This window comes from Sebastes umbrosus, chromosome 22, assembly GCF_015220745.1.
Source record: "Sebastes umbrosus isolate fSebUmb1 chromosome 22, fSebUmb1.pri, whole genome shotgun sequence".
NCBI lineage: Eukaryota > Metazoa > Chordata > Actinopteri > Perciformes > Sebastidae > Sebastes > Sebastes umbrosus.
This window is the reverse complement of record NC_051290.1, coordinates 23,208,202-23,235,325: the sequence shown is the minus strand read 5'-3', so window position 1 is coordinate 23,235,325 and position 27,124 is coordinate 23,208,202. Positions and strand designations below refer to the sequence as shown.

The 27,124-nt window shown below is 40.2% G+C and overlaps 3 protein-coding genes and 1 long non-coding RNA gene across 6 annotated transcripts in view; 2 read left to right on the top strand and 2 right to left on the bottom strand.

The window, feature by feature from the left end:
* The window catches only part of shroom4 (shroom family member 4), a 110,584-nt gene extending 108,159 nt beyond the window's left edge, over nt 1-2,425 (bottom strand). For all 3 annotated transcript variants that reach the window (XM_037759696.1, XM_037759697.1, XM_037759698.1), the window contains exon 1: nt 2,155-2,425. In XM_037759696.1, coding sequence (XP_037615624.1) covers nt 2,155-2,277 — 123 coding nt within the window. In that variant the 5' untranslated portion in view covers nt 2,278-2,425. The remainder of the gene's footprint in view (nt 1-2,154) is intronic.
* On the top strand, nt 2,314-8,405 carry LOC119482263. The gene is made up of 2 exons (XR_005205383.1): nt 2,314-2,452; nt 6,980-8,405. It is a non-coding gene; the product is annotated as an uncharacterized LOC119482263 (long non-coding RNA).
* Nucleotides 8,406-10,129: 1,724 nt separating this feature from the next.
* Nucleotides 10,130-15,069, top strand: bmp15 (bone morphogenetic protein 15). The gene is made up of 2 exons (XM_037759751.1): nt 10,130-10,632; nt 13,089-15,069. Exons 1-2 carry the CDS (start codon nt 10,293-10,295, stop codon nt 14,078-14,080), a joined length of 1,332 nt encoding a protein of 443 aa, XP_037615679.1. The 5' UTR covers nt 10,130-10,292; the 3' UTR covers nt 14,081-15,069.
* Nucleotides 15,070-23,161: 8,092 nt separating this feature from the next.
* LOC119482256 (transcription factor 7-like) overlaps nt 23,162-27,124 on the bottom strand; it is a 40,224-nt gene continuing 36,261 nt past the window's right edge. Inside the window, exons 2-7 of the mRNA XM_037759760.1 lie at nt 26,459-26,498; nt 26,274-26,374; nt 25,121-25,275; nt 23,735-23,861; nt 23,541-23,648; nt 23,162-23,397 (exon numbers count right to left, since the gene is read on the bottom strand). Coding sequence (XP_037615688.1) covers nt 23,338-23,397; nt 23,541-23,648; nt 23,735-23,861; nt 25,121-25,275; nt 26,274-26,374; nt 26,459-26,498 — 591 coding nt within the window. The 3' untranslated portion in view covers nt 23,162-23,337. The remainder of the gene's footprint in view (nt 23,398-23,540; nt 23,649-23,734; nt 23,862-25,120; nt 25,276-26,273; nt 26,375-26,458; nt 26,499-27,124) is intronic.

The window sequence follows — 27,124 nt, the reverse complement described above, 5'->3', positions numbered from 1 at the left end:
CACCTCAACTCTGCCTGTTCCTGTCTTTCTCCTCTTTCCTTCAAGGACTTAACACTTAATCATTAAACACTTTTCTGCACCACATTTTCCTGTCCGGCACTCACCGCCTCAGCTCCTTTATTGTGTGTTTTAACTAGCCACTGGACACAAAACAGCCATAGAGCGCAGTTTGATTTTTATCTCCTTTAGCAGTCCCAGTCACATTTTCCCAGGGGCTGCTGTGTGTGTGTGTGTGACTTTGTGTGTTTCCAGATGACTGAGCCAGGCTTTTCCATTCCCCGCTGTGGTGCTGTGGTCAATATAGAAGTCCAACATTTGCACCACCGCTGCTGCAACTTTGAAGGAAAGACTGAGAGGGGGAGAGCAGAGGTTGAATGTCATGCCGGCCTACTAATGCACTGGACTGAACACACACATACACAGACCACCCCCAGCAGAACACACACCAATAATTACTTGCAGTAATTCAAAGACACCCTCCTTATTTCCAGCAGCTCACCACCCGCGGCGTGAAACCGTGAGAAGACGCCGGGAGGAAACGTCGGCCCACGCGACTTTATCACACAAGACGAGGGTCAAAGAAATGTGTAAATCTCTTACAAATTCCCCTAAAACACACCTGAAATTAACCTCTTAGAGCTCTGCAGAAATGACAACACACCACATGTCATTCTGCACCTCTATCTCCCATACTTGGTTTCTTGGATACATGTGACACAGAAGCATAAAGCAATTCAGAGAATCACAATCTTTCTCTTCAAGGATTTGATTATTATTGTGTCATGCATAAATAATATGCCCCTCCCAAACGGGCTTACAAAACACCATTATTTAGAAAATAAAGAAAAGACAAAGGCAGAAACCAGAGTTGCAGTATAAATTACAAATAATACTAAGCAAATCAACCATCCTGATGTTTTTTCCAAGCTTGAGAAACAAAAGTAGCCGACTTTATAAGCATTCAAATTAAATAGACGTTCCATGTCATCATCTGAGCACTAAAACATTTCTGGACTTTGAACAGACACTTAAACTAAAATAGAAGTTATTATCTCATCATAGTTTGGAAAATACAGAAGAAAATGTGATTAATTTTCAGCTTCTCATAACTCACACAACCGGTTGTCCTCCTTTTTAAATCTACCGACTTCAAGAACCAGAGGAAGGATTTCTGTTCTTAACTGTGCAACTAAAGAACTTTGACTCTTTGATAAGTTTGCTATAACATAAGATTCAGCGCCATAATTGCGCTTGATTTGAATATATGTTCATAATTCTGGTTTTAACAATATATCTTTCAACCATTTTTCTTCAAATCTAGCAAATAACCGTCTTCTAATTGTGTTCACACTGCATGATTCATTATTACTATACATATATTACAATTCAGCTTCCTCAAAAGTAGCATGAAGCTCTGTATATCAGGGATGTATCCCAATGGAGTATACATTTCTAGCCCAAACTCCATCTGAAATGGTTTTAGTCGTCTGTCAACACTTGGGCAGTTCTACCTTGCAGTGAATGAAGTGACAGGAAGATGAACAGAGCCTCATTTTGCCAGGGATCCCCTTGGGAACCCCTTTTAGCACCACTTTGACCTCCAGGTTTGAGCTGCTGCTTTACATTATATACATAGGGCTTTTTATTCATACCCAGTGACAGCTGACAAACATCAACTGCTCCATATTTGCCTTGGATAATAACGTATTATTCTCTGCAGGAGAGGAGGAGGAAGAGTGGAACTAGCTGTGCACAAGTCAAAATTACACAAGAGGATGCAGGAAAAGCAGATATTTTAAAGGACTTTTTTTGGGTTGAAAAGTTTAAACCAAGAGACCAGTAGCCAAGCAGACTGAAAAGCACATATGAATGAGAGAGCAGTCACACAAGCCTGCAAACCACAATTGCTGTTTTGGTGGAGCCCCAAGCAGTTTAGCAACAACCACATCCTTACTAAATAAAATCCATACAGTCAATTTGAGTGAAATGTTGTGCAAATATGACACCAAAAGTATAAATATAAAGAGAAATGTGAAGAAAATGTCATGTAGAATGTAACATCGCGTATATAAACTCGCTGTTGGTACTTTAGGAGCACTTTGAAGCACTTTTAGCTCATGTACTTCACATTTACAGACATCATGTCACACTTACTTTAGTGATGATGAGTGGCTCGCCGTGCTCGAGCCCTCCTTTCAGCGTGAACCCCCAAGGCGCGCCCCCGATCAACTGGACCTGAATGTGGTGGAAAGAGACGAGCTGCTCCACCGTGTCCATTCTCTCCCTGCGGGCCGGTTATCCGGTTATCCGGTCCTCTTCTCTCTCTCTGTCTCTCTGTCTCTCTATTAGGCTAGCTGGAGTCGTTGCTGCTAGCTAGCGGCGCCGGTAGCGGTCCCTCGGCTTCTCCATCACCGCTCACACAACACCAGCGAATGGATGGACGGATGGATGGGTGAGGACGGAGTTAGTGGGAGAGGGGGAGGGAGGAAACTTTTAGCTAGTGTCAAGTTCGTCGAAGTTATGACCAACAAGGCGGTTGCAACTTCCGGTCAAGGTGTTTAACGCGGACGAAAAGTAGACGTTAGCGTCTCTCATAGTTCCAATCTCGCTCGATACTTTATCACATTATTCTACTGATTATGTCCTTTGATGCTTTAAGCTAATGGCCCGCTTATTTCCCCTGAAATATCAAGTGTAACGCTTTTATTTTGACATCTAAATCCAACAATTCCGGTCACCTTTGCTAACTTGACGGAAAAACTTTGGGAAAACTTTGGGAATCAAGATTAGACGGGCCCGCCCACTATTCGAACGGCGGGATGTGATCGACACACAGGTCCACCAATAGCAGAGAGGCTTTGGCTGAATGTGTCCAATGAGAAGCGAGGAAGGGGAGGGGCTACATGCGCAACAACCGCTGCATTGTAATAACATGAGGCAGGCTCACGGCGGCAACTACAACCGAATAGCAGTAACAGAAGTGAGTGTCTGGCCACTCGATGGAAACATGAAACCCGCCACTTTGACACCGACCCCTGCAAAAACTATCACCAGCTCATTTGATGACATGATGCCGAATTTATGCTCATAAAAGAAAGATCATTTTAGTGCTCCAACAATTATATTTGGAAGGCTATTGTACAAATATCACAGCAAAACTACAAATCCCACAGGAAAAGTGGTTAGTTTGGCTACTACTAACAGAATATCACAGGAGTTTGAGGAAATACTTTGAATCACTACAAGGTTACTCGCTTAGGTGGAAAGTAACTCTAGTACCAGTGGTGGAAATTAGGATGACTAAGTACTCAAGTACTGTACTTAAGTACAATTTTGAGGTATTTTTACTTTACTTGAGTATTTTCTGCTACTTTATACTTCTACTCCACTACAATTTAAAGGCAAATATTGTACTTTTTACTCTACTACCTTTGTTTGATACCTTCAGTTACTTTGCAAATTGAGACTAATGATACAAAATATAATCAACAAATTATGATGATTTATTATTATGGATAAAGATAACACTTTATTGATCCTGGGAGTACATTCACTAGCTACCCAGTAGTATAGGTATAAAGTAATTAAAATTAGCTCCACCTTTACCGGCTGCAACATTAACGTGATATACATATTAATGCATCAATAATTACAATTATATAATATCATATTTTGAAATGGACCACTCTGTATAATGAGTAGCCTACTTTTACTTTTGTACTTTAAGTATATTTTGATGCAAATATATTTGTAATTTCACTTAAGTAAAATCTTGAATGCATGACTTTTACTTGTAACCAGAGTATTTCTACACTCTTCCACAACTGTCAGGTACTGCAGGCGACTAAAATTTCAAGGTACTTGCACTTGAGTATTTTCAATTTATACTACTTGACACATCCACTCCACTACATTCATGTGGTAGCTGACTAAACTTTGCAGATTAAGATTTTACATTATAAATTGGTGCATTGTTACAGCAGAAAGTAGCTCCAACTTGATCAGCTACAACATTAAAATGCCACTTACAAAAACATAATAATAATAATAATACATATGCATAATAAGGGTTTTTACTTTGGATATAGGTTCTCTTATTTTTTATTTGAAAACAAACATTATCAAAGCCTTCATTCATCCACACTGAAGCCCTGCAGACCTGCAGCATTAACAACTACAGTACATACTGCTGCAGGCCAACAACAACATTCACTATCAGGTCCCACACATTTCTAAACCCAGTCGTACCAGTCTTCCTGTCTGACCATCATATAAAGACACATTTAACCCATTTGTGCCCAAAGACTATATTTAGTATGATAAGGTAAAATGCCACAACATTTGTTTTGATAAAGTAAATAATGTATTAATGTATTCAATCTTTCGGAGGTTGTAGCGGGCTCAGTTTTAAAGCTAGAGTTTAGATACTGGCAACCTAAGAAATTCATTGGTACGTATCTTTGTAGGCCAACCAGCAAGTTAGCTTCGCCCCGGTTCCCTGGACAAAACGGGCCATCTGCGGGCTGAAAACTGCAAAATCTGATCTGAGATCCGCAAAAACTTGCAAAAAACTTTTTCAAGACTCGCTGCCCAACGACCTATCCTAACCTGTACTATTCGAGGTCAATGCCTTACGTTAACTATTCAAGGTCAATGCTATAACCTTAACCATCTCGCAAGAGTTTCCCCAGTTTGCAGGCTCCCTTCTAGCCACTACCGACAAAAAGCCAATGGGATTGTTCCATCTCCACAAATATGAAGTGTGAATGCAATTGCTAACGTTAGGCTATAAATGAGCTACACCAAGGACACATGAGCGTGAGTATAAACACAACGAGGCTGTGAAGGAGGACAAGTCAGCGTGATGACGTTTATTTAGCCACTTGTTAGCAACCGTCTTTTTTAAGACACATAAAGGCTTCAAAATCCATGAGTGGGATATTTATTGATGTATATTATGTCGTAGAACAAAACGTTCAAATCTCGTCAGCTCGTGTTAAAGGGACTGTTTGTAACTTCTTACAGGTATAAGTCTACCGGGTCGGGATCCCATGCGCGCTCGTGTGCGGCTACGCTGTTCAGACCGCTCCTCTGCCTGCCTCCACTAACACAACACGCGCGTTCTCGCTCCTCAGAGAGAAACGTTATCGTCTCCGACCAAAACTCCGATGTCTCCCATGTTCCCTCCGGCCGCGGTCGGGAGGCTGAGGCAGGAAAAGCCAACACTAGGATCAGCATTGATTCATGGAGAGACCTTCGTCTGGTCAGCTAACATTACTGCCAAGCAGCTGAAATATAGAGTGATATTGTGCTTTTAGCTGACGTGTGTCGCCTCACTGTTTTGAGCGATGCTCATTCATGTCTATTTAGAGAGAGCAAGTGCGAGCCCGACGTTGACTTTCGTTGACTTAACGGCCACAGGTGTCGCTGTTAACAAGAGATTTCTGCATTTCTGTTTGTAACTTTTTACACGTATAAATCACCGGGGTCGGTTTCTCATGCGCTCGCATATGTGCGCTCGCGTGTGGCTACGCTCTTCAGACAAGACTCCAACGCAAACTACACAGAAGCACCAAAACCTCTTGGTTGTATCTAGTGAAGCCCGTCTGTTAAACAGTGTTGGTCACGGTCGGAGAACGCGGGGGAGACCGTAGCTTTGGTCTCCAGGGCCGGAGTCTCAGCTGTACTCTGCTCCTCTGCTCCTCTGCCTGCTTGCCTCCACTCAGCTCGCTCCACCTCACGTGCATGCGCGCACACTCCACACTGCAGAAGAGTTAGTTTAGCTCTGAGAATATCTAGTGAATGAACAGTGGATGTTTGTGCAGAAATAACTGCTGCAGCTCTTCCAGACCAACAGAGGTTTCCCGTGTCTCGTGAAGTGACGGGGCTCCGCAGAGAGAAACGTTATCGTCTCCGACCAAAACTCCGGTGTCTCTGGTTCCCTCTGGCCGCGGTCGGGAGGCTGAAGCAGGAAAAGCCAACACTAGGATCAGCATTGATTCATGGAGAGACCTTCGTCTGGTCAGCTAACATTACTGCCAAGCAGCTGAAATATAGAGTGATATTGTGCTTTTAGATGACGTGTGTCTCCTCACTGTGTTGAGCGATGCTCCTTCATGTCTATGTAGAGCGTGCACAAGCACGAGCAACAGGAAGCTGACTTTAGTTGACTTAACGGCCACAGGTGTCGCTGTTAACAAGACATTTCTGATTCTTACAAACAGTCCCTTTATCTACAGACGTTAATTCAGGCATCTAACTAAAAACCCATTGACTTCCAATACAAACTCATTTCCTGGTTTAGGACTCATTCCTGCACGACTGTATTATTTTTTATTCCTAAGTTTTACTTGATCCCTAATGGAGCAGATCGTACATGACAATTTAGGGGCCGTATTTAGCTGATAAAAATGTGTCTGTTTTGTAACCAAACCTCCTCTAGCTATTAAAGCTGCAATAAACTGTATGAAAATAATACAAAAAGTGGAGTGTTCTGGGATTTGAAGTTGAAACCTTTTTTGGTCAATTTCTTGATATAATTAAACTTCTTTCTACCATTTACTGCCCCCCCCCGACCCCCGCCCCCATCCCCCCATCTTTCAAAGTGTTCCCACACTCTCCCTGCAGACTGAAATGATCGGGGTTGTAGATAATCACTGTTGTGGAATGTCACCACGCTGCAGTGCCACTTAACTCAATGTGAGTGTGTGTGTGTGTGTGTGTGTGTGTGTGTGTGTGTGTGTGTGAACGAGTGACTATCTTTGTGTGTGTCGAGAGAAACTAGAAGTAAAGGAGGGGAGATGAAGAGAATCAAAGATGTGAACATGCCCAGACATCTCACTCCTCATCCAGACCACGAGCAGTTTGTTTTGGTCAGATCCTTTTCAACTGAACTGTAATATTTGGGTTGGTGGTGGCAAGCGCTGCTTTCAACTGACATCCAGTTTGTTTTCTCCAGTTTCTTTCATACCTTTTACAGAAACAGCAGCGTGTCATCCGTTCAGCTCCTCCTCACTGAGAACAACTCATCTACCAGAAGATCCCAAAGCTCTCAGGCTTCAGCTCGTATACAAGAACAAACAAACTATTTATCAAAAAACTGCAATCAGAGGCTGCAAATATGGTATGGGAGGAGGAAACACTAACAATGCAAACCCAAAATCCTTTTACCAAAGACCAAGATAGGAAGTCACAAAGAGTGGTGGAAGAAGTACTCAGATCCTTTTTACAGAAGTAAAAGAAATACTACAGTCTAAAAATACTGCATTACAAGTAAAAGTCCTGAATTCAAAATGTTAAGTAGAAGTATTATCTGCAAAATGTACTTAAAGTATCAAAAGTAAAAGTATTCATTCTGCAGAAAGTCTTCTTTAAAAGTGTTTTATTATTATAGAATATTATATTATTCTGTTTTCCGTAACTAACAAATACATGTAAGAGTAGTTCAATGTTTGTAGTTCAGTTCATCAATGTGGAGCACATTTTTTGGATACTTTGTATACTACTGGGTAGATTAGTATTAGTACTGCATCATGTGTTTTTACATGTAAAAAGTAAATAAAATATAAATAATATATACTTTTACTTAAGTAACAGTAAAAGTAAAATACCACAGTTTAAAAGTACTCCATTATAAGTAAAAGACCTGAATTCAAAAATGTTAAGGAAAAGTACAGAAGTATTATCAGCAAAATGCACTTAAAGTATCAACTAGCAATTGTCTGTTTTTAATCTTTTATGGTTTTATTCCATTTTTAGACAATAGAAACACCCATTTTCTCCCGTCCTCCTTGTGGATGTGGATGATTTTTAAACTTGTGTTTTTGTCGCTGAATTGTAAAACACGTTGTACTGCGTTCTCTACATGAAAGGTGCTACTGTATATAAATGAAGTTCACTCATTCATTGATGATGTCAGTACTTGTAATGTTATATAAATCACTAGAGTATGTGTAGAAAATGTGTTACTATAGCTTGTTTCAAATGTGCCATTCTACCACCTGATGGCGCCACAGTGACACAGACTAGGTGATTAAACTGAAAACCTTCAGTCAGCTTCATCCTCTCCACAACTCACATTTAGTGTCCAGCATGTTAAATTATGTTGTTTAGCTTTTTCTGCTTTTAAATGTGTGTATATACTGTATATATTGTGATGTTTTAATTTAGTCTAATGTTGTTTTAATTGCCTCCTTGGCCAGGTCGTCATTGTAAATGAGAATTGGTTCTCAGTTGATTTTAATCTGGTTATATAATGGAGAAAGAACTGTGCCATCTTACTTTTTGTATTGCACAGTGAAAATGGAAATCTCTGATCTCCGAAATGTAAACTTTGATGGCAGCAAAGAAAGTCAAGTTTGCTGCTTATCTTGTCTACAATTACATTTATTATATTTATGAACAAGCTTTTTAAAGGTTTGGATACTTCTGTCAACCCAAGCAGATGCACGGAAGTGACGTTTTACACAGTTTATATCTTGATCCTACTTTGATTAAATATATACATATATATATGTACATATATATATGTATATAGCTAGATTTTTTATTTATTTATTTTATTTTAATTTGGAAAGCCTCTGTCACACTTTATACAAAACTTTACAAATATTTGTACCTATAACATCCTTTTCCTGTTTTTATACACATGTACAGTTTATATGTATATTCACGTAAAGAGGCATGCGGATGCCGCAGTACTTGTGGGACATAACTTAGTCCTCCATCCACACTTTCTAAAGTATGTGGCCATGTATACCCTTCCACAAGTACAGATTTAACACATATACACGTACACACGTCAATATTCAACTGCATACCCACACGTATACAGCCAACATGCCAATGCACACTTCTCCATCAAACTGTCAGCAGTTACATTGAGCTTTCTTACATATGCCTATCTCTATTAAAGATGTAACTATATACATTAGAACCTAGGGAGCTTACATTTCTTACTCAGTATTCTCAGCAAGAAGAGGAAAGAAAGAAAGAAAAACATCAGCTAAAGTCTGCTCTTATTGGGGTTATAAATTCGATCCATTTATTCCGAATCTGGTCAAATTTGCCTTTTTGGATCCTCAAAGAGTAAGTGAACTTTTCCATTTTAAATATTTCAAAAATGTTTCCATACCAGTATAGGCGGTACTGGATTTAGCCACCTTCTTGTGATAGATTTTTTACCTGCTACCAAAAGAGCCTGCAGCAGCGTTTCAAACACAAAATGAGGCCCAGATAAAGAGTCTCCAAGTTCAGGGGTATTAAATCTTAAATACAGTGCTTAATGAGTTATGAATGCTTTTCCAGTATAAACTCAGTTTGGGGCAGTCCCAGAATATATGAAAATGATTTGCCTCCATTGAACCTCTTTGTCTCCAGCTAGATTTCTTTTCAATTTTTATACTTAGCAAAACAGAGTGGGACAGTTTTCTTTAGGCCTACCTGATTCAAATGTAGGTTTTTGAAATGTTTATATTTGTTGACTGTGATCTTGTTGTTCCTGCTTTCTTTTATTTGTCCTTGTCTGTGAAGCACTTTGTAACAGTAGTTTTGAAAGGTGCTATATGAATTAAGTTATTCCTTATTGGCTTGTTCACTTCTGGTGTTTGGTTGGCATGAAATCAACCTACACGTTGTAAAGTTAATTTTGGAGCAAAGTTATGAAACTTTGGATGCTAAAACTCACAATATCTGTTTTTGTTTAGTTATAAAAGTTAGGATACAATAAAGCAACAGATTTAAACAGAATCCTACAAAGTGTTCTATAGAAACATAAAGGCTAAACATGCTCAACAAAATGTCATCACATTACATAAAATGTACACTGAGAAAGTGGCTCAATGTGTAGATATTTGAAAGAAAGAATGATTCCACTAAGGAATTAGGACGTGCAAAATATGTGAAAACAAACATATTAATATAAGCATGTGCATTATTTAACATTGAGAAAGAATATATATTGATACATAGAAATCAAGTGTGTGAATTTGCATGAAATAATTTGAGCAGAATGTGCAATAAATGAATCACAAAAAACCCATCTTGCCACCTTTACGCACCTTTACGCACCTTTACGCAGCAGTCACGTGGTTTCCTCAAGCTGCTATTGGCGGCTCCCGCACGCCGAGGGGTTAATTGGGGTCACCGTGAATGTGTCAGGAAGTTGAGTGTCATGTCCCAAACTGCCAGTGATCAGGTGAGCCTGTAAAGCGCGTACTCGGCCGTGCACAGCATGGTTGCCGACTCTAGCCTAGCTGGTGGAGCTCGCTAGCGCCAGAGGTTTTCGAACCACCATGAAGGCGAGCCGCTCCAACCCCGGCTTACTGCGAGTCTGCGTCCTGTCCTGCTTCCTCTTCCTGCTGTGTTCCACCTGCACCGGAGTAGCGGCCGGCCGGAAGATGGCCTCCCATCACCGCACGTTGAAGCGCAACCGCCGGAGTCCCAAAGGCGCGCACCACCGGCCGCTGACGGACGAGCAGAAAGCGGATCAGAACCTGCAGTTCATGCTGAGCCTGTACCAGAGCGCAGCCGAACCGGACGGCAGGCCCAAACAGCACCGGAAGTTCGGCTCCAACACGGTGCGTCTGCTCAGACCGTCCGCGTCGTCGGTGCACTACCTGCCGGCGTCAAGAGGTGAGCTTTAGATGTTAAACTGTTTCACTTGTCTGCACCTACCTGCGCTAGTATTATACAATATACTATATTATATTACATATTATATTACATATAACATACAGTGGTGGAAAGCAACTAAGTACATTTACTCAAGTACTGCACTTAAGTACAATAGTGAGGTACTTGACTTGAGTATTTTCATTTCTACTTCTACTCCACACACATTGTACTTTTTATTCCACTACATTTATTTGAGAAATGTATTAGATGGCAGATTCAGATTAATAATACAAAATATAATCATCAAATAAATACTGAACTATTATTATAGGTTAAGATAACTTTATTGATCCCCTGGGGGATACATTCACAAGCTACCAGCAGTATGTAAAGTAGGGCTGGACGATATGACCAAAGTCTTCTATCCCGATTCATATCTCAGTCACGATATCACCATACAGCATGTTTTCTGGCAGTTCAATAGATTAATAGTTGAATGAAATAACCACATGGTAAAGCCTATTTTTATATACTCCTGTGTGAATTACTTGACAAATGAAAAGTATTTTCTCATTTAATTATAACTTTAGTGCAAAATGCTCCAATTTTCGGAGGGATTTGAGTTGGTATGTGCTCTTTATTATCAATTTAGACAACATAATCGTGTATCACGATATCTTGATAGGATTCCATTGAAAGACAATAAATTCTCATTTAAAAATTGAATTATTGCCCAGCCCTAATATAAAGTAATTAAAATTAGCTTCTCCTTTACCAACTGCATCATTAAAGTGATGACCACATTAATGCATCAATAATCGTAATCCAATAATATAATGTACATTATTCTGAAATGTGCCATTCTGGATATTGAGTACTTTTACTGAACTAAAATTTAGAATGATAGTATATCTACACTGTAGTATTGCTATTTGTACTTAAGTAAAAGATGTGAATACCTTTCTCCACCACTCTCACCACTAATTTCTAACAGACTAACTTCTGGGGACGAGGAGATCCATGATTTAAGATTGTAAAGTCTTATTATTTATTTGGGCGCCAAACAACAGAGAAAACACTGGTCCAGAATGCTCCAAGATAAAACTACTTAGATATAATGTATGACATCTTTAGTAGAAGAGGAGGAGGTGATTACAACCTCTAATTGTGATGAAGTAACGTTCAGGCTGTTTTCTTTTTTTACTGATTTTATAACAAAAAAATACCCTGATTTTTAAAAACAGAGCTCTGAAAAAGGACCGTTAAAGAGCCGTCATCTGTAGCTGCTGTAATCCTGTAAAAACGTCTGCCAATCACTGCCTCGAGGTCCACTTGGAAAGAACCAATCAGATGCCTCCCTGCCTCCCTGCTCGTACTCTAACCTTGGTGTACACCGGCCTGAACTCAAAGCGCGTCGCCGCTCCACGTTTCCTGGAGAATGGAAGAGAAAAGTCAGCCCTGCAGTAGCACTGCCGCGGTTACTGGTCATGAGGTAGCGTTGTTGAGTTGAGGTCCTCTCTCCGCTCTGTGTCTGTGAAGTACTTGCGGAGCTCGTGGGGGGTGGGGGGGGTTTGCCTTGGAAGGAGCCCTTAGGGGTGAGGGGCGTGGGGGGGGGTCTTAGACGGAGCTCCTGAGGCCATGCTACTTTCAAATTATGCTAGCTTTCCAACATCGTCGACCCTATCTTTAAGTTTGGGAATTGAGGGAGTAAGATTTAAAAAGAATTGTCAGATATTCTGACTTTTAATTCCTAGCAGGGTGTGGACTCACACATCTGATGACTTTAGACTCGACAAAATCAAAAAAAGACTTGCAGCTCGACTTGGACTTTAACACCAAAGACTTGTGACTTCACTTAGACTTGAGACGTTTGACTTGAAAATGTTCCACAAATGAATTAATTTCCTGGATCATTATTACGTTAACACTGTTCATTCACAGCAATTCAACACTTAACTCCCCCGATCCACTTAGTTTGAACCAATCTGACAGCATCCAATCAAGTAGCAGGAGAGAACCATGAAGAACTAACGTTACGTTGCTGAACACCAGATGGAAACAATGATGCCAACGAGGATTTTGTTCGCATACAAAAACTAAGCGGTTGTCATCAAAAAACGAATTGCAGTATGCAAAACGTGCACATGGCATTACATTTGGTGAAGGGCGAATTATGACTTGTTTAGGACTAGAAACACAAAGTTTAGGACTTGGGACTTGTGTGCAAAGACTTGAGAAATATGCAAAACAATAACTTGTTCCCACCCCTGGTTCCTAGTGTGGGTCAAGCTCCAAAAACACTGGATCCTACACTTCCCATAATGCAACTTGATAGTGTCTTTTGGTAAATGCCCTCAACTGTCAAACTCCACGCCCCCGTTTATAAGAAAAAAAACACAAATAATGAGCCCTAAGCATCATGGGTAAAAAGTCAGATTCAAGTCTCTTTTCCTGTTTTCTCTCGTCTCCTTCAGACCACCACTACAGCTTCACAGTTCAGTACAACCTTGACACTCTTCCCTCGGAGCAGCTGATCAGAGCCTCATTCATCCACCTCCGCTCTTCATCCTCTCCCTCCTCCTCCTCCTCCACAACCATCCGGGCCCTCACGCCGCCCCGCTGCAGGGCTCAGATCACCTCGCTGGGCAAAGCGAGTCTGGTCACCCTGGAGCCCCACGAGCGGTGGACAGAGACGGACATCACCGCGCACGTCCAGCGGGGAAAGACACGTAGCCCGGGGGGACACTTGACCCTCACTGCCCAGTACTGGTGCACCGAGCCTGGGCACGCTGAAGAGGACGACAGCCTCTCGTGGTGGTTTCGCCTTCAAGGGAGGAAACGATGGAGAGGTGAGCCTCATCTTGAAGTCCCGTCTCTTCTTTTATACGTGGAGGAGGAAAGGGAGGTGAAGGACTGGATGGGGGACTTGCTGGGGGCTGAAGGGGAAAGCATCATGAGGCGAATGGGACAGTGGCATCCCTCGGTTCGCCAGCGCCGCCGCCGCTCCAAAGACCTCTCATCTTCAGAGGCTGAAAACACGTCGCTGGACGTTCTGAAAAACGCCCCTACTTCCTCATCCTCTTTCTCCACCTCCCCCTCTTCCTCCATCATCTCTGACATCCCCATCTACAAACACAAAACAAGCACGCCCAAGAACCGCTGCAAGCTCCACTCCTTCCGCCTGTCCTTCGACGAGCTCGGCTGGGGCCACTACTTCATCGCTCCGCCCGTGTACAACCCGCGCTTCTGCCAGGGCAACTGCCCGAGGGTGCTCCCTTACGGCTTCCACTCGCCCAACCACGCCATCATCCAGACGGTCATCAACGACCTGGGCGTCGGGGACGTCCCCCCGCCGTCCTGCGTGCCCTACAAGTACATGCCCATGAGCGTGCTGGTCGTGCACAAGAAGAAGGTGGAGTACAGGGAGCTGGAGGACATGGTGGCAGAGTCGTGCACGTGCCGCTAAAGACTCTGAGAACAGAGACTAAAAGGGGCGGATCTGGTGGGTCATTTTGTTCAATCGACATCGTGGCGGCGAACCATAACGAGCTCCAGACTGGAAGGAGGAAGTCGTTGTGGTTTCAGATCCTCACCATCCCTGTTAAAGCACTTTAAAAGGCAGCTGCTGAGTGAACTATGGGTTGTGTCTATTTACTGGTTTTTCTTTTTCTGAGTGATTGTTCTGTGAGCTGTGTGCACATTTGCTCTATTCATGGTCACTAATGTATTTTTCCAAAGGGAGCTGGTAAATGTGGAAGCATTTAAGCCACTTGAGGGTAATTTAACTAAGTGATACTGTGATTTAACTTCCAGGGTAACTTCACAGAATACATTCAACTTCTACAGTCACTTGATAAAACTGACTTAACATCAGGGGTAGCTTTTTAAGAAAACTGATCGAGGAGCAACCACACATGTTGACTCCATCTTCAACCTCAAACCGCAGCCATCTAATGAATAATATCTTCCTGTGTATCTTTGTTTCTCTTTATTATTCTTTTTTTAAAACCTGATTTGTGTTTCACATCAGGGGCTGCGATTCGCACGAAGAACCAGCCTCGGCAACAAAAAACACTAATTGTGTGTAGAAAAACCCAAATATTTCTGTTTGTGTTAGGACCGTTTGAGGCCACTCTGCTAAAAAAACAAAAAGTATTTTAACGGACGAGGGGTCGGCCGTATTAGATGAGGCCTTGCGATTACTGTTTACAATCTCAACTTTTGCATTTTGTATGTATTTATAACGGGAGGGGTCTCCAAAAAATTAGAAATAATTGCTGCTACTGGCCTGTCTCAGAAAAAAAACAAAAAAAAACAAAAAATGAAGGATTAAGAAAAGGTGTAACTGTTGAATGTTAAAGAAGACAAATAGAAGTGTTGTAGTGGAAAGGAATGCAATTTTTATTACGAGTGAAAATGAATAATAAAATAAAATGCATGTTTTCTAAAACCTAATTTATTGTCATTTTTAATGTTTTATTCTGTTGTTTAAATCTGCAGTTCCAAAGTCAAGATTGTAACTTTCAGTCTCGAGGTTTAAGAAGACCAGAGGAGCTGAAGATCATGCGATGTGATCAAAAGCTCCAGAACGGTTACATTTATTCATATTTAAAGGGAAAGTTGGACAATTTGTGAAATACGGTTATTCACTTATGACTTACCCAAAAAAGTGTAAAAAGGACGATTTGTTGTTTTATGTTTTTTTTAATTTTCAAATTTTTTTTCCCAGTAAAGTCCATTAAGATGATTGATGTATTATTATTAAAGGTAATTAAATTAATCACAATTACACCAGGAATTTAAACTGTTTAACACCTGCAAGAGAGGATGTGATGCCTTTGCTACTATATATAAATATAACTTAGTTTAGTTTATTTCCACAGAACAAATAACCTAAGAAATTAAAGGATTAAAAAGGATTGTGCTGGTGAGATTAAAAAACTCAATTGAGCATATAAAGACATGTCACCAAAAAGAAATGAATAGATGACAAGTAAAATTAGAAGAATTTTACTTTTTAAAGAAAGAAATAATCATAAAATAGAATAAAGAAAAACTGCAGCTTATACAGACGTGGACAAAATTGTTGGTACCCTTCCGTTAAAAAAAGAAAACCCCCCAATGGTCACTGAAATAACTTGAAACTGACAAAAGTAATAATAAATAAAAATGTACTGAAAATGAACTAATGAAAATCAGACATTGCTTTTGAATTATGGTTCAACAGAATCATTTTAAAAAACAAACTAATGAAACTGGCCTGGACAAAAATGATGGTACCCTTTACTTAATATTTTGTTGCACAACCTTTTGTGGCAATCACTTCAATCAAGCGATTTCTGTAACTCTCAATGAGACTTCTGCACCTGTCGACAGGTATTTTGGCCCATTCCTCTTGAGCAAACTGCTCCAGCTGTCTCAGGTTTGAAGGGTGCCTTCTCCAGACTGCATGTTTCAGCTCCTTCCACAGATGTTCAATAGGATTTAGATCAGGGCTCATAGAAGGCCACTTCAGAATAGTCCAATGTTTTGTTCTTATCCATTCTTGGGTGTTTTTAGTTGTGTTTTGGGTCATTATCCTGTTTGAGGACCCATGACCTGCGACTGAGACCAAGCTTTCTGACACTGGGCAGCACATTTCGCTCCAGAATGCCTTGATAGTCTTGAGATTTCATTGCACCCTGCACAGATTCAAGACACCCTGTGCCAGATGCAACAAAGCAGCCCCATAACATAACCGACCCTCCTCCATGTTTCACATTAGGTACAGTGTTCTTTTCTTTGGATGCTTCATTTTTGCGTCTGTGAACATAGAGCTGATGTGACTTGCCAAAAAGCTCCAGTTTTGTCTCATCTGTCCAAAGGACATTCTCCCAGAAGCTTTGTGGCTTGTCAATATGCATTTTGGCAAATTCCAGTCTCACTTTTTTATGATTTGGTGTCCTCCTCGGTCGTCTTCCATTAAGTCCACTTTGGCTCAAACAGTGACGGATGGTGCTATCTGACACTGATGTACCTTGACCTTGGAGTTCACCTCTAATCTCTTTGGAAGTTGTTCTGGGCTCTTTGGTTACCATTCGTATTATCCGTCTCTTCAATTTGTCATCAATTTTCCTCTTGCGGCCACGTCCAGGGAGGTTGGCTACAGTCCCATGGACCTTAAACTTCTGAATAATATGTGCAGCTGTAGTCACAGGAACATCAAGCTGCTTGGAGATGGTCTTATAGCCTTTACCTTTAACATGAAGGTCTATAATGTTCTTTCTAATCTCCTGAGACAACTCTCTCCTTAGCTTTCTTGATGCCAAACAGCACAGTTACTACTTTTCACCCTTTAAATAGGCAGACTGACTGACTACAAGTTTGAAGACACCTGTGATGCTATTTACAGGACACACCTTAGTTTAATATGTCCCTATGGTCAAATTATTTTACATCTTTTCTAGGGGTACCATCATTTTTGTCCAGGCCAGTTTCATTAGTTTGTTTTTTTAAATGATTCTGTTGAACCATAATTCAAAAGCAATATCTGATTTTCATTAGTTCATTTTCAGTAAATTTGTATTTATTATTACTTTTGTCAGTTTCAAGTTATTTCAGTGACCACTGTTGTTTTTTCTTTCTTTAACGGAAGGGTACCAACGATTTTGCCTACGTCTGTATATATATATATATATATATATATATATATATAATCAGAATCAGAAACACTTTGCTGGTACCCGGTGCGTTACAGTTGCTCTTATAAATGAACATAAAGAAAATAGAAATAAAGGAGTATGTAACATGTACATAATGCTACAATATAAACACAATATATGTGAAGAAATATAAGAAAGTAATAAAATGAGAATATAAGAAATATATACAAATATTTGCAATAAGACATGCAATATATAACTAATAACCACAGTGCAAATAAGTAAATACAAAGATTTCTTTTTAAAATAATAATAAATAAATAAAGAAAATGTTGATTTGTTGCATCCCTACGTCCAGTATCAGTGACCCTCTCGTCCCTGTCGGTCTTGTGTTGCTGAATCAGCTCTAATTTGGGTAAATTGAGTTCTCGTGGTCTTAACTTCATCACAGTTAATGTCTCTGTTAGTCTGCAGGCCATAAACAGGATGTGACACTGATGGTTTGAAATGGGCAGAAAAATGCATCTTTAACGTTGTCACATTAATAAAATGTCACCAAGCAGCTGCTGAAGTGGAGGTAAAAAGATTTAAGTGGCTAAACGTCAACTTTAAAGAAAAAAATATTTAAATTTCCAGCTTTCATGAAGGTGTTTATTTATCACAGGTAGGGCGGTGTATCCAACTTTCACACTTTTTTTTAATGAAAATTCGCATCTATTCGCCTCTTTGCATTGACTTTGTATGTAATCGCACCACGTGAAAAGTTTGCTTAGCGCTTGGTGTGAACGTACTGTCACTTTTAGAAATGGTTCAAGGCTGGCAACCAGGCATCAGCTTAATTAGCTTAGATTCATCACAATTAACTATGGACATGCACTAATTGCGATTAAATATTTGAATCGATCGACCGTCCTAATTTTTATCCAACCAAAAACATTCTGTTTATTATTATATATAATCTACAAAAGCATCAAATAGTCCAATCTGAGAATCAATTATCAAGAGTCGACTGACTCATCAACTAATTGTTTAAACTAATTAAAGTAATTTCTTGTTATTCATTTTTGTTAATTGTTGTTGTTTTGTTCATTTTTTGATCGCGAGTTTAATCCTCAAAAAGGTCCTAATGCAGTTCATCTTCCTACCGAATCTGACGTTAGACATTCAGACACACGTGGAAGATGAACTTCCATCAGGAAGAATACAAGTCGTTAAAAGATGAGTTTCACTTCACTGCCAGATGCTACTTGCTCACTGTCCTCCATCACATCTTTGTCTTATTTCTCTGTTACTTGATTTTAAACACAAACCCTGTCGCTCTGTCTTGAGTTGTTTAGCAGCAGACTACAAATCTTCAGCGTTTTAGACAAAAGCACGACAAAAGTTTGTAGCGTGTGATGGTGTTTGAGTATTTCAGTAAAAACATTTTAGTAGACCATTGTGAAAGGAAACATTGTGAGGCTTGTGACAGTTTATCATCATGGCGTTTCCTCGCCCCGCTTCTGTCACGTCTTTGGTGCACCCGTATTTTCGATCCGTGCATGTTAGCTGTCATAACAAACATCTCTGTCTTGATCTAATTTACGATTTAACTAAGTTTCAGGTGCCAAAAAAGTTTCAAGAAGTGCCAGTAAATCCAAAATACCGATTCTGCCATAATGGAGTTCAAATTCAAACCTGACGTAGATGTGGAGGGATGAAACACCAACAGATGAACCAGCTGAGGAGGTGAAAAGTGTGATAGGTTGAATTTTATTGAAAAAAGCCGATCACTTATAAATAAACTTCTAGGCAATAAAAGCAGTTGTATTGACATAAAAGATGAATTCATTGTTAAAGGGACAGTTTGTAACTTCTTACACGTATGAATCACCCGGGTCGGTGTCCCATGCGCGCTCGCATATGCGCGCTCGCGTGTGGCTACGCTGTTCAGAAAAGACTCCAACACAAACTACACGGAAGCACCAAAACCGCAAAGTTCTATCTAGTGAAGCCTGTCTTGCAAAACAGTGTTGGTCGGAGTACGCGGGGTGGTCACGTTCATGCGCGCACACTCCACACTGCAGAAGAGTTAGTTTAGCTCTGAGAATATCTAGTGAATGTACAGTGGACGTTTGTGCAGAAATAACTGCTGCAGCTCCTCCAGACCAACAGAGGTTTCCCGTGTCTTGTGAACTCATCTGAAATCATGCATGCTCAAAATTGAAAATGTTCTACTAAATCAACTTGAAGTGATAAGGAAGAACCATTTTACTGTTTTTAAACTGTGCCAGAGAGAAACGTTATCGTCTCCGACCAAAACTCCGGTGTGTCCCCTGTTCCCTCCGGCCGCGGTCGGGAGGCTGAAGCAGTAAAAGCCAACACTAGGATCAGCATTGATTCATGGAGAGACCTTCGTCTGGTCAGCTAACATTACTGCCAAGCAGCTGAAATATAGAGTGATATTGTGCTTTTAAGTTAGAATCTATGGCCCAGACCATGGCTCTAAAATATCAGTAAGTTAGAATCTATGGCCCCGACCATGGCTCTGAAATATCAGTAAGTTAGAATCTATGGCCCAGACCATGGCTCTAAAATATCAGTAAGTTAGAATATATGGCCCCGACCATGGCTCTGAAATATCAGTAAGTTAGAATCTATGGCCCAGACCATGGCTCTAAAATATCAGTAAGTTAGAATCTATGGCCCCGACCATTGCTCTGAAATATCAGTAAGTTAGAATCTATGGCCCCTACCATGGCTCTGAAATATCAGTAAGTTAGAATCTATGGCCCCGACCACGGCTCTGAAATATCAGTAAGTTAGAATCTATGGCCCCGACCACGGCTCTGAAATATCAGTAAGTTAGAATCTATGGCCCCGACCATGATTCTAAAATATCAGTAAGTTAGAATCTATGGCCCCGACCATGATTCTAAAATATCAGTAAGTTAGAATCTATGACCCCGACCACGACTCTGAAATATCAGTAAGTTAGAATCTATGGCCCCGACTATGATTCTAAAATATCAGTAAGTTAGAATCTATGGCCCCGACCATGATTCTAAAATATCAGTAAGTTAGAATCTATGGCCCCGACCACGGCTCTGAAATATCAGTAAGTTAGAATCTATGGCCCAGACCACGGCTCTGAAATATCAGTAAGTTAGAATCTATTGCCCCGACCAAGGCTCTGAAATATCAGTAAGTTAGAATATATGGCCCCGACCACGGCTCTGAAATATCAGTAAGTTAGAATCTATGGCCCCGTCCATGGCTCTGTAGCCTAACTGTGCTGTGTATTGATGAATCCATGGCGCTGTCCGTGGTGCTGAAGTAGCAGACAGATTTGCATTGCAGCTTTATTTCTGAATCCCACCCTCCTGTCAGTTTCGTCTTGGCTCTATAATATTCTCTAAACTTTATGGCTAGGAGGGTGGCATTAAAAAATACAGAACCAAAAGAGTCGTTCATGGTGCGGTTCACGAGTCGCCATGTGCCCTGTTAAAAGTGAACCAACTGCATCCTATGTATGAGAGTGATTGAGCAATGGATTGGGTGCAGTTAGCCACACGCTAACTACAAAAAACGCTTTTGCTTCCATGAAAGTAGCTCCTCCCAACACTGAAAATGTTCTTGAAGTCCTCATCAGTGGGAGAGTTCATGAGAATATTTAATGAGTGTTGTTGTAAATGTCTTTCTGTACTTGATTATTATTGTTTAAGTTATATTTACAAGTCAAGATGTGTAAAGTATTGAGACACTGAGCTCACAGTGGGGTGTGCTTTTTTTTTTTACCGTTTTCTTAATTTTACGCCGTTCCGTTAAATGAATCAGTGAGACAAGCTGCTGAATGAAGACGATCCATGAAGCTCCTTAAATGTTACTTTTATAAAAGTGTTAGTTGATGTCCACGTTTTCTTGTTAACTTAGCAAAATGTCACAGTCAGACGGTTGTTTGATAAGAAAAGATTTATTTTCGGTCGAGAGCTACTGCTGATCGATGTTAAAGAACTGATGTTGTCTCTTCAGGCTCCCATCAGGAAAACACAAAATACACATCAGTTTATTCCCAGCTCAGATGCTACACCTGGATAATCACGGGTGGGAAGTAACTAAGTACATTTACTCAAGTAAAGTACAAGTAAAGAATTTATGCACATTTATATCACATTTTTGTCAGTACTACTACTACTAGTCAGTACTAGTAGCAGTATAAATGGTGTAGTATAAATTGTGGTAGTAGTAATAGAAATGGTAATAGCAGTAGAAATGGTGGTAGTAGTAGTAGATATGGTAGTAGTAGTAGTAGTAGTAGAAATGGTGGCAGTAGTAGTAGATATGGTAGTAGTAGTAGTAGTAGTAGAAATGGTGGCAGTAGTAGTAGATATGGTAGTAGTAGTAGTAGTAGTAGAAATGGTGGCAGTAGTAGTAGTAGTAGTAGAAATGGTGGTACTAGTAGTAGTAGAAATGGTAGTAGTAGTCAATGATGGTAGTAGTAGTAGAAATGGTGGTAGTAGTAGTAGTAGATATGGTAGTAGTGGTAAATGGTGGTAGTAGTAGTAGTAGAAATGGTAGTAGTAGTCAATGATGGTAGTAGTAGTAGATATGGTAGTAGTGGTAAATGGTGGTAGTAGTAGTAGTAGTAATGGTAGTAGTAGTCAATGATGGTAGTAGTAGTAGATATGGTGGTAGTAGTAGTAGTAGATATGGTAGTAGTAGTAAATGGTGGTAGTAGTAGTAGTAGAAATGGTGGTAGTAGTAGTAGTAGTAGATATGGTAGTAGTAAATGGTGGTAGTAGTAGTAGAAATGGTGGTAGTAGTAGTAGAAATGGTGGTCGTAGTAGTAATAGTAGATATGGTAGTAGTAGTAAATGGTGGTAGTAGTAGTAGTAGGAAATGGTGGTAGTAGTAGTAGTAGTAGATATGGTAGTAGTAGTAGTAGTAAATGGTGGTAGTAGTAATAGTAGGAAATGGTGGTAGTAGTAGTAGTAGTAGATATGGTAGTAGTAGTAGTAGTAGTAGTAGATATGGTAGTAGTAGTAAATGGTGGTAGTAGTAGTAGTAGTAGAAATGGTGGTAGTAGTAGTAGTAGATATGTTAGTAGTAGTAGTAGAAAATGGTGGTAGTAATAGTAGTAGAAATTGTGGTAGTAGTAGTAGTAGTTGAAATTGTGGTATTAGTAGAAAGGGTGGTAGTAGTAGTAGTAGTAGAAAATTGTAGTAGTAGAAATGGTAGTAGTAGTACTAGTTGAAATTGTGGTAGTAGTAGAAATGGTAGCAGTAATAGTAGTAGTAGTAATAGAAATGGTGTAGTGGAAATTGTGGTACTAGTAGTAGAAATGGTGGTAGTAGTAGTAGATATGTAGATATGGTAGTAGTAGTAGTAAATAGTGTAAATTATGCTAATAGTAGTAGTAGTAGAAATGGTGGTAGCAGTAGTAGAAATGGTGGTAGTAGTAGTAGATATGGTAGTAGCAGTAGTAGTAGTAAATGGTGGTAGTAGTAGTAGAAATGATGGTAGTAGTAGTACAACTGGTGTAGTTGAAATTGTGGTGGTAGTAGAAATTGTGGTAGTAGTAGTAGTAGATATGGTAGTAGTAGTAAATGGTGGTAGTATTAGTAGAAATGGTGTTAGTAGTAGTAGTAGATATGGTAGTAGTAGTAAATGGTGGTAGTAGTAGTAGTAGATATGGTGGTAGTAGTAGTAGTAGATATGTTAGTAGTAGTAGTAGTTGAAATTGTGGTATTAGAAGTAGTAATAGAAATGGTGTAGTCGAAATTGTGGTACTAGTAGTAGAAATGGTGGTAGTAGTAGTAGTAGTAGTAGTAGTAGATATGTAGATATGGTAGTAGTAGTAGTAAATAGTGTAAATGATGGTAGTAGTAGTAGTTGTTGTTGTTGTATAGAGTAGTAAACCGCACTGTAATAGTACCTATTACTACAATTAGTAATAGTAGCTGTAGTAGGTATAGCTGTAGTTGTTGGAGTAGTAATAGTACCTATTAGTAGTAGTAGTAGTACTGGTAGTAGTAGTCCTGTATTTGGCTGAGCTGACTCATCACAGATATTAAAGATAAAGAAGCTTTTATTTTGTCGTCTTTTAACCCGACCTGGGGCAGCTTCCTGTGTGCTGCTGGCTCCTCTTCCTCTTCCTTTTACCCTGGAAAGAGAAGAAGAAGAAGCAGAGACTGAATCACTCTGAAGTACACGCACAGTATATGTGGAGTACATGCAGTACACACAGTATATTTGGAGTACATGCAGTACACACAGTATAGGTGGAGTACATGCAGTACTACATACATAGTTATCCCTGGCGGACCATCCAGGGTACAGCTGCATGTGGAGCAGCCTCTCCTTCTGGGCCAGATCATAGTATTTGGACTGCTCAGAGCGCGACAGAGCATGCCACTGGGAGACAGACACCGGTTATTAGTTATGCATGCTTCTGATATCATTATGACATCATCAGGGCATGGTGGAGCTCGCTCTCTCACCCTGCGTCCCAGGATGCGATTGATGGCGGCGCTCTCTCTCTCTCGTCCCTCCTGCAGCACTTTGTGTCTTGTCTCCTTCATGTAGAGCATGAAGGCGTTCAGAGGCTTCTTCACCACCTGTCTGCTGCTGAGGGCGAGAGACATACAGTACACACAGAGAGAGAGAGAGAGAGAGAGAGAGAGAGAGAGAGAGAGGGAGGTCATCACGAGCTGTCTGCCACTGAGGGCGAGAGACATACAGTACACAGAGAGATAGAGAGAGAGAGGTCAAAAAGCAAGTTGGCGACGTCTAAAAAGCGAGATGGAGACGTCCAAAAAACGAGATGGAGACGTCCAAAAACCAAGGTGGCAACGTCCAAAAAACCAAGATGGCGACGGCCAAAAAGCAAGATGGCAACGGCCAGAAACCAAGATGGAGATGGGTAAAAACCAAGATGGAGATGGCCAAAACCAAGATGGAGACGGACAAAAAAACGGCCAAAATAATCATGATGGAGAGAGGTCATCACCACCTGTCTGCTGCTGAGTAGTAGAAGTTACGGTAGTCGTAGCTGTAGTAGTAGAAATAACAACGGTTGTAGTAGTAGTTGTAGCAGTAGCAATAGTAGCTGGAGTAGAAGTAGTAGCTGTAGAAATAGTTGTAGTAGTGGCTGTACTAGTAGTAGTAGTAGTAGTAACTGTAACAGAAGTAACAGCGGGAGTAGTCGTACCTGTAGTAGTAGTTGTTGTAGAAGTAGTTGTAGTAGAAGTAACAGTGGTTGTAGTTGTAGCTGCAGTAGTAGTAGTAGCAGTTCATTGTATGAACTACTACATTCATAGTAGCTGTGGTACTATTAGTAGTCATAGTAGCTGTAGTAGTAGTAGTAGTAGTAGCAGTTCATTGTATGAACTACTACATTCATAGGAGCTGTAGTAGTATTAGTAGCAGTTCATTGTATGAATTACTACAGTCATAGTAGCTGTAGTAGTAGTAGTATTAGTAGTAGCTGTAACAGAAGTAACCGCGGCATCAGTCGTACCTGTAGTAGTAGTTGTTGTAGAAGTAGTTGTAGTAGAAGTAACAGTGGTTGTAGTTGTAGCTGCAGTAGTAGTAGCAGTTCATTGTATGAACTACTACAGTCATAGTAGCTGCAGTAGAACAGTGATTGTAGTTGTAGTAGAAGTAATAATAGTAGCCTAGGAGCTGTAGTACTAGTACTTTTAGTATTACGTAGAACAAGTAGAACTTGTGATGGTTGCAGTGGAGGAAGTAACAGTACAGGAGATTGCAGTATCAGTAGTAGTAGTATTAAAAGTACTGCTGTTACCAGTGCTGCAGTAATACATTGGATATTCTTTTAAAACAATGAAATCATTCAGATCCACCTGAAAACTTAACAAACTCACCTGGTGACATCGTTGCCGTGATAACAGGGGTGCGTCCTGGAGTGGGCGTCGTCCTGTCGGGCAGCAGGTGCTCTGATTGGCTGGCTGTACGGGGAGGAGGGAGGGAAGTGTCTGTCGCTGTAGAGGAGGAGAGGGATGAGCGGATGGACGGACGACTGCAGAGAAAGGAGAGACGATTTATATTTACAACCTTTTTAGTTTAGCTTCTTCATTGTCTACTTGTTTGTTCGATGTCCTGAAAACCAGATGGCCAAAAAAACAAGATGGAGACAGCCAAAATGCTGAAGTCAAGGCTTCAAAAATGTGTGACGTCATGGTGACTACGTCCACTTCTTATACTATGGATGGAGACGGCCAAAAACCAAGATGGAGACGGCCAAAAATCAAGATGGGGACAGCCAAAATGCTGAAGTCGAGGCTTCAAAAATGTGTGACGTCATGGTGACTACGTCCACTTCTTATACTACGGATGGAGACGGCCAAAAAACGGCCAAAAACCGAGATGGAGATGGCCAAAAACCAAGATGGGGACGGCCAGAAACCAAGATGGAGACGGGCAAAAACCAAGATGGAGACGGTCAAAATCCAAGATGGCGACGGACAAAATGCTGAACTCAAGGCTTCAAAACGGCAGTCCACAAACGAGTGGGTGACGTCACGGTGACTACGTCCACTATGTCTACTATACAGTGTATGGTAAAAAACACTGTTCCGTAGCGCTACCAGTCGTCCTGTGGAGTTTTTGACGACTGGTAGCGCTGAGTACATATTAATGTTATAATACGTCTTCCAGAAGAGGTGGTAGTAGCCGAAGCAGTATCAGTTGTAGTGGTAGTTCTAGTAGTAGTAGCAGTACATAAGAAGTACTTGATGTAACAGACAGAGACAGCAGCTCGTAGCTTACATCTGTTTTCCCCCTCAGCTGTGTTTCTTTCACTCTGAGAGTGTTGGATGGATAACATACTGACAAGAGGGCAACATGACACTACAGTATGGTCAACATTACACACACACACAGCCCGGGGGTTGTGCACCCTCAGACTCTTGGTTTTACATTTAACACTGATTGTGTTAGAAGGGGAACGTATTGGCTTTAAGGGATAATTTGACGACACACACACACACACACACACACACTTTGTAGTCCACTCACAGCAGCAGCAGTGTGAGCGTGTGACGTGTTGTTTCGCCCCCCGCTGGTCAGATTCAGGTACTGCTGTGGAGGTGGACACCAGTCAAACACCTGAAGTTTACCTGAAACATGACCGACAAACAAAGAACTAAATATTTGAGGATTTATTTATAATATTTATATTCAGTTATATTTGGTTGTTGGACCTGCAGGGTTCTGGTTTAGTCCACTCATCAGTCCGATCTCCTGAAACAAGATCAATAATTCAATTAATTTACACTCACTGTTGAAGGAGATCAATCAATCAGGAAGAAATGTTACATAACTGGATCAATCAATGACTGAATTAGTGAAATAATGATATTTGTAACAATAATAATCATGTAATAAAAAAAAGTATATTTTAAACACAAAATGCAGCACTACAAAATAAAGAAAAGAGCACAATTTAAACAATATTTAACAAAACAAAATATTTTTTCAATACTTTAATTGCAAACTACTCCACAATCCAAAATATGTCCAGTGTATATTTGCAATTTTTTGTCTTGTATTTTATACTTAAATGAGATAGAAAATGAGTATTAGAGTAGATATAGATAACTGAGGGGAATATATACAGTATATACAGTATATATATTAATCATTAATAATATGAATCATTATTTTCATTGATTTATTAATAATACTATGTATAACATTAGCTACATTTATAGGATGCACAATAGTTTAAATATGTAAAATGTGTATAAACTAATTTGTGTATAAAAGAAAGAATCTAGTTTTAAATTCATTTAATTTTAAAAAGACTTTGAATAATGTTGCGGTACATGTGTAGAATATATGTGAGTGTTATAATCTGTAGAAAGATG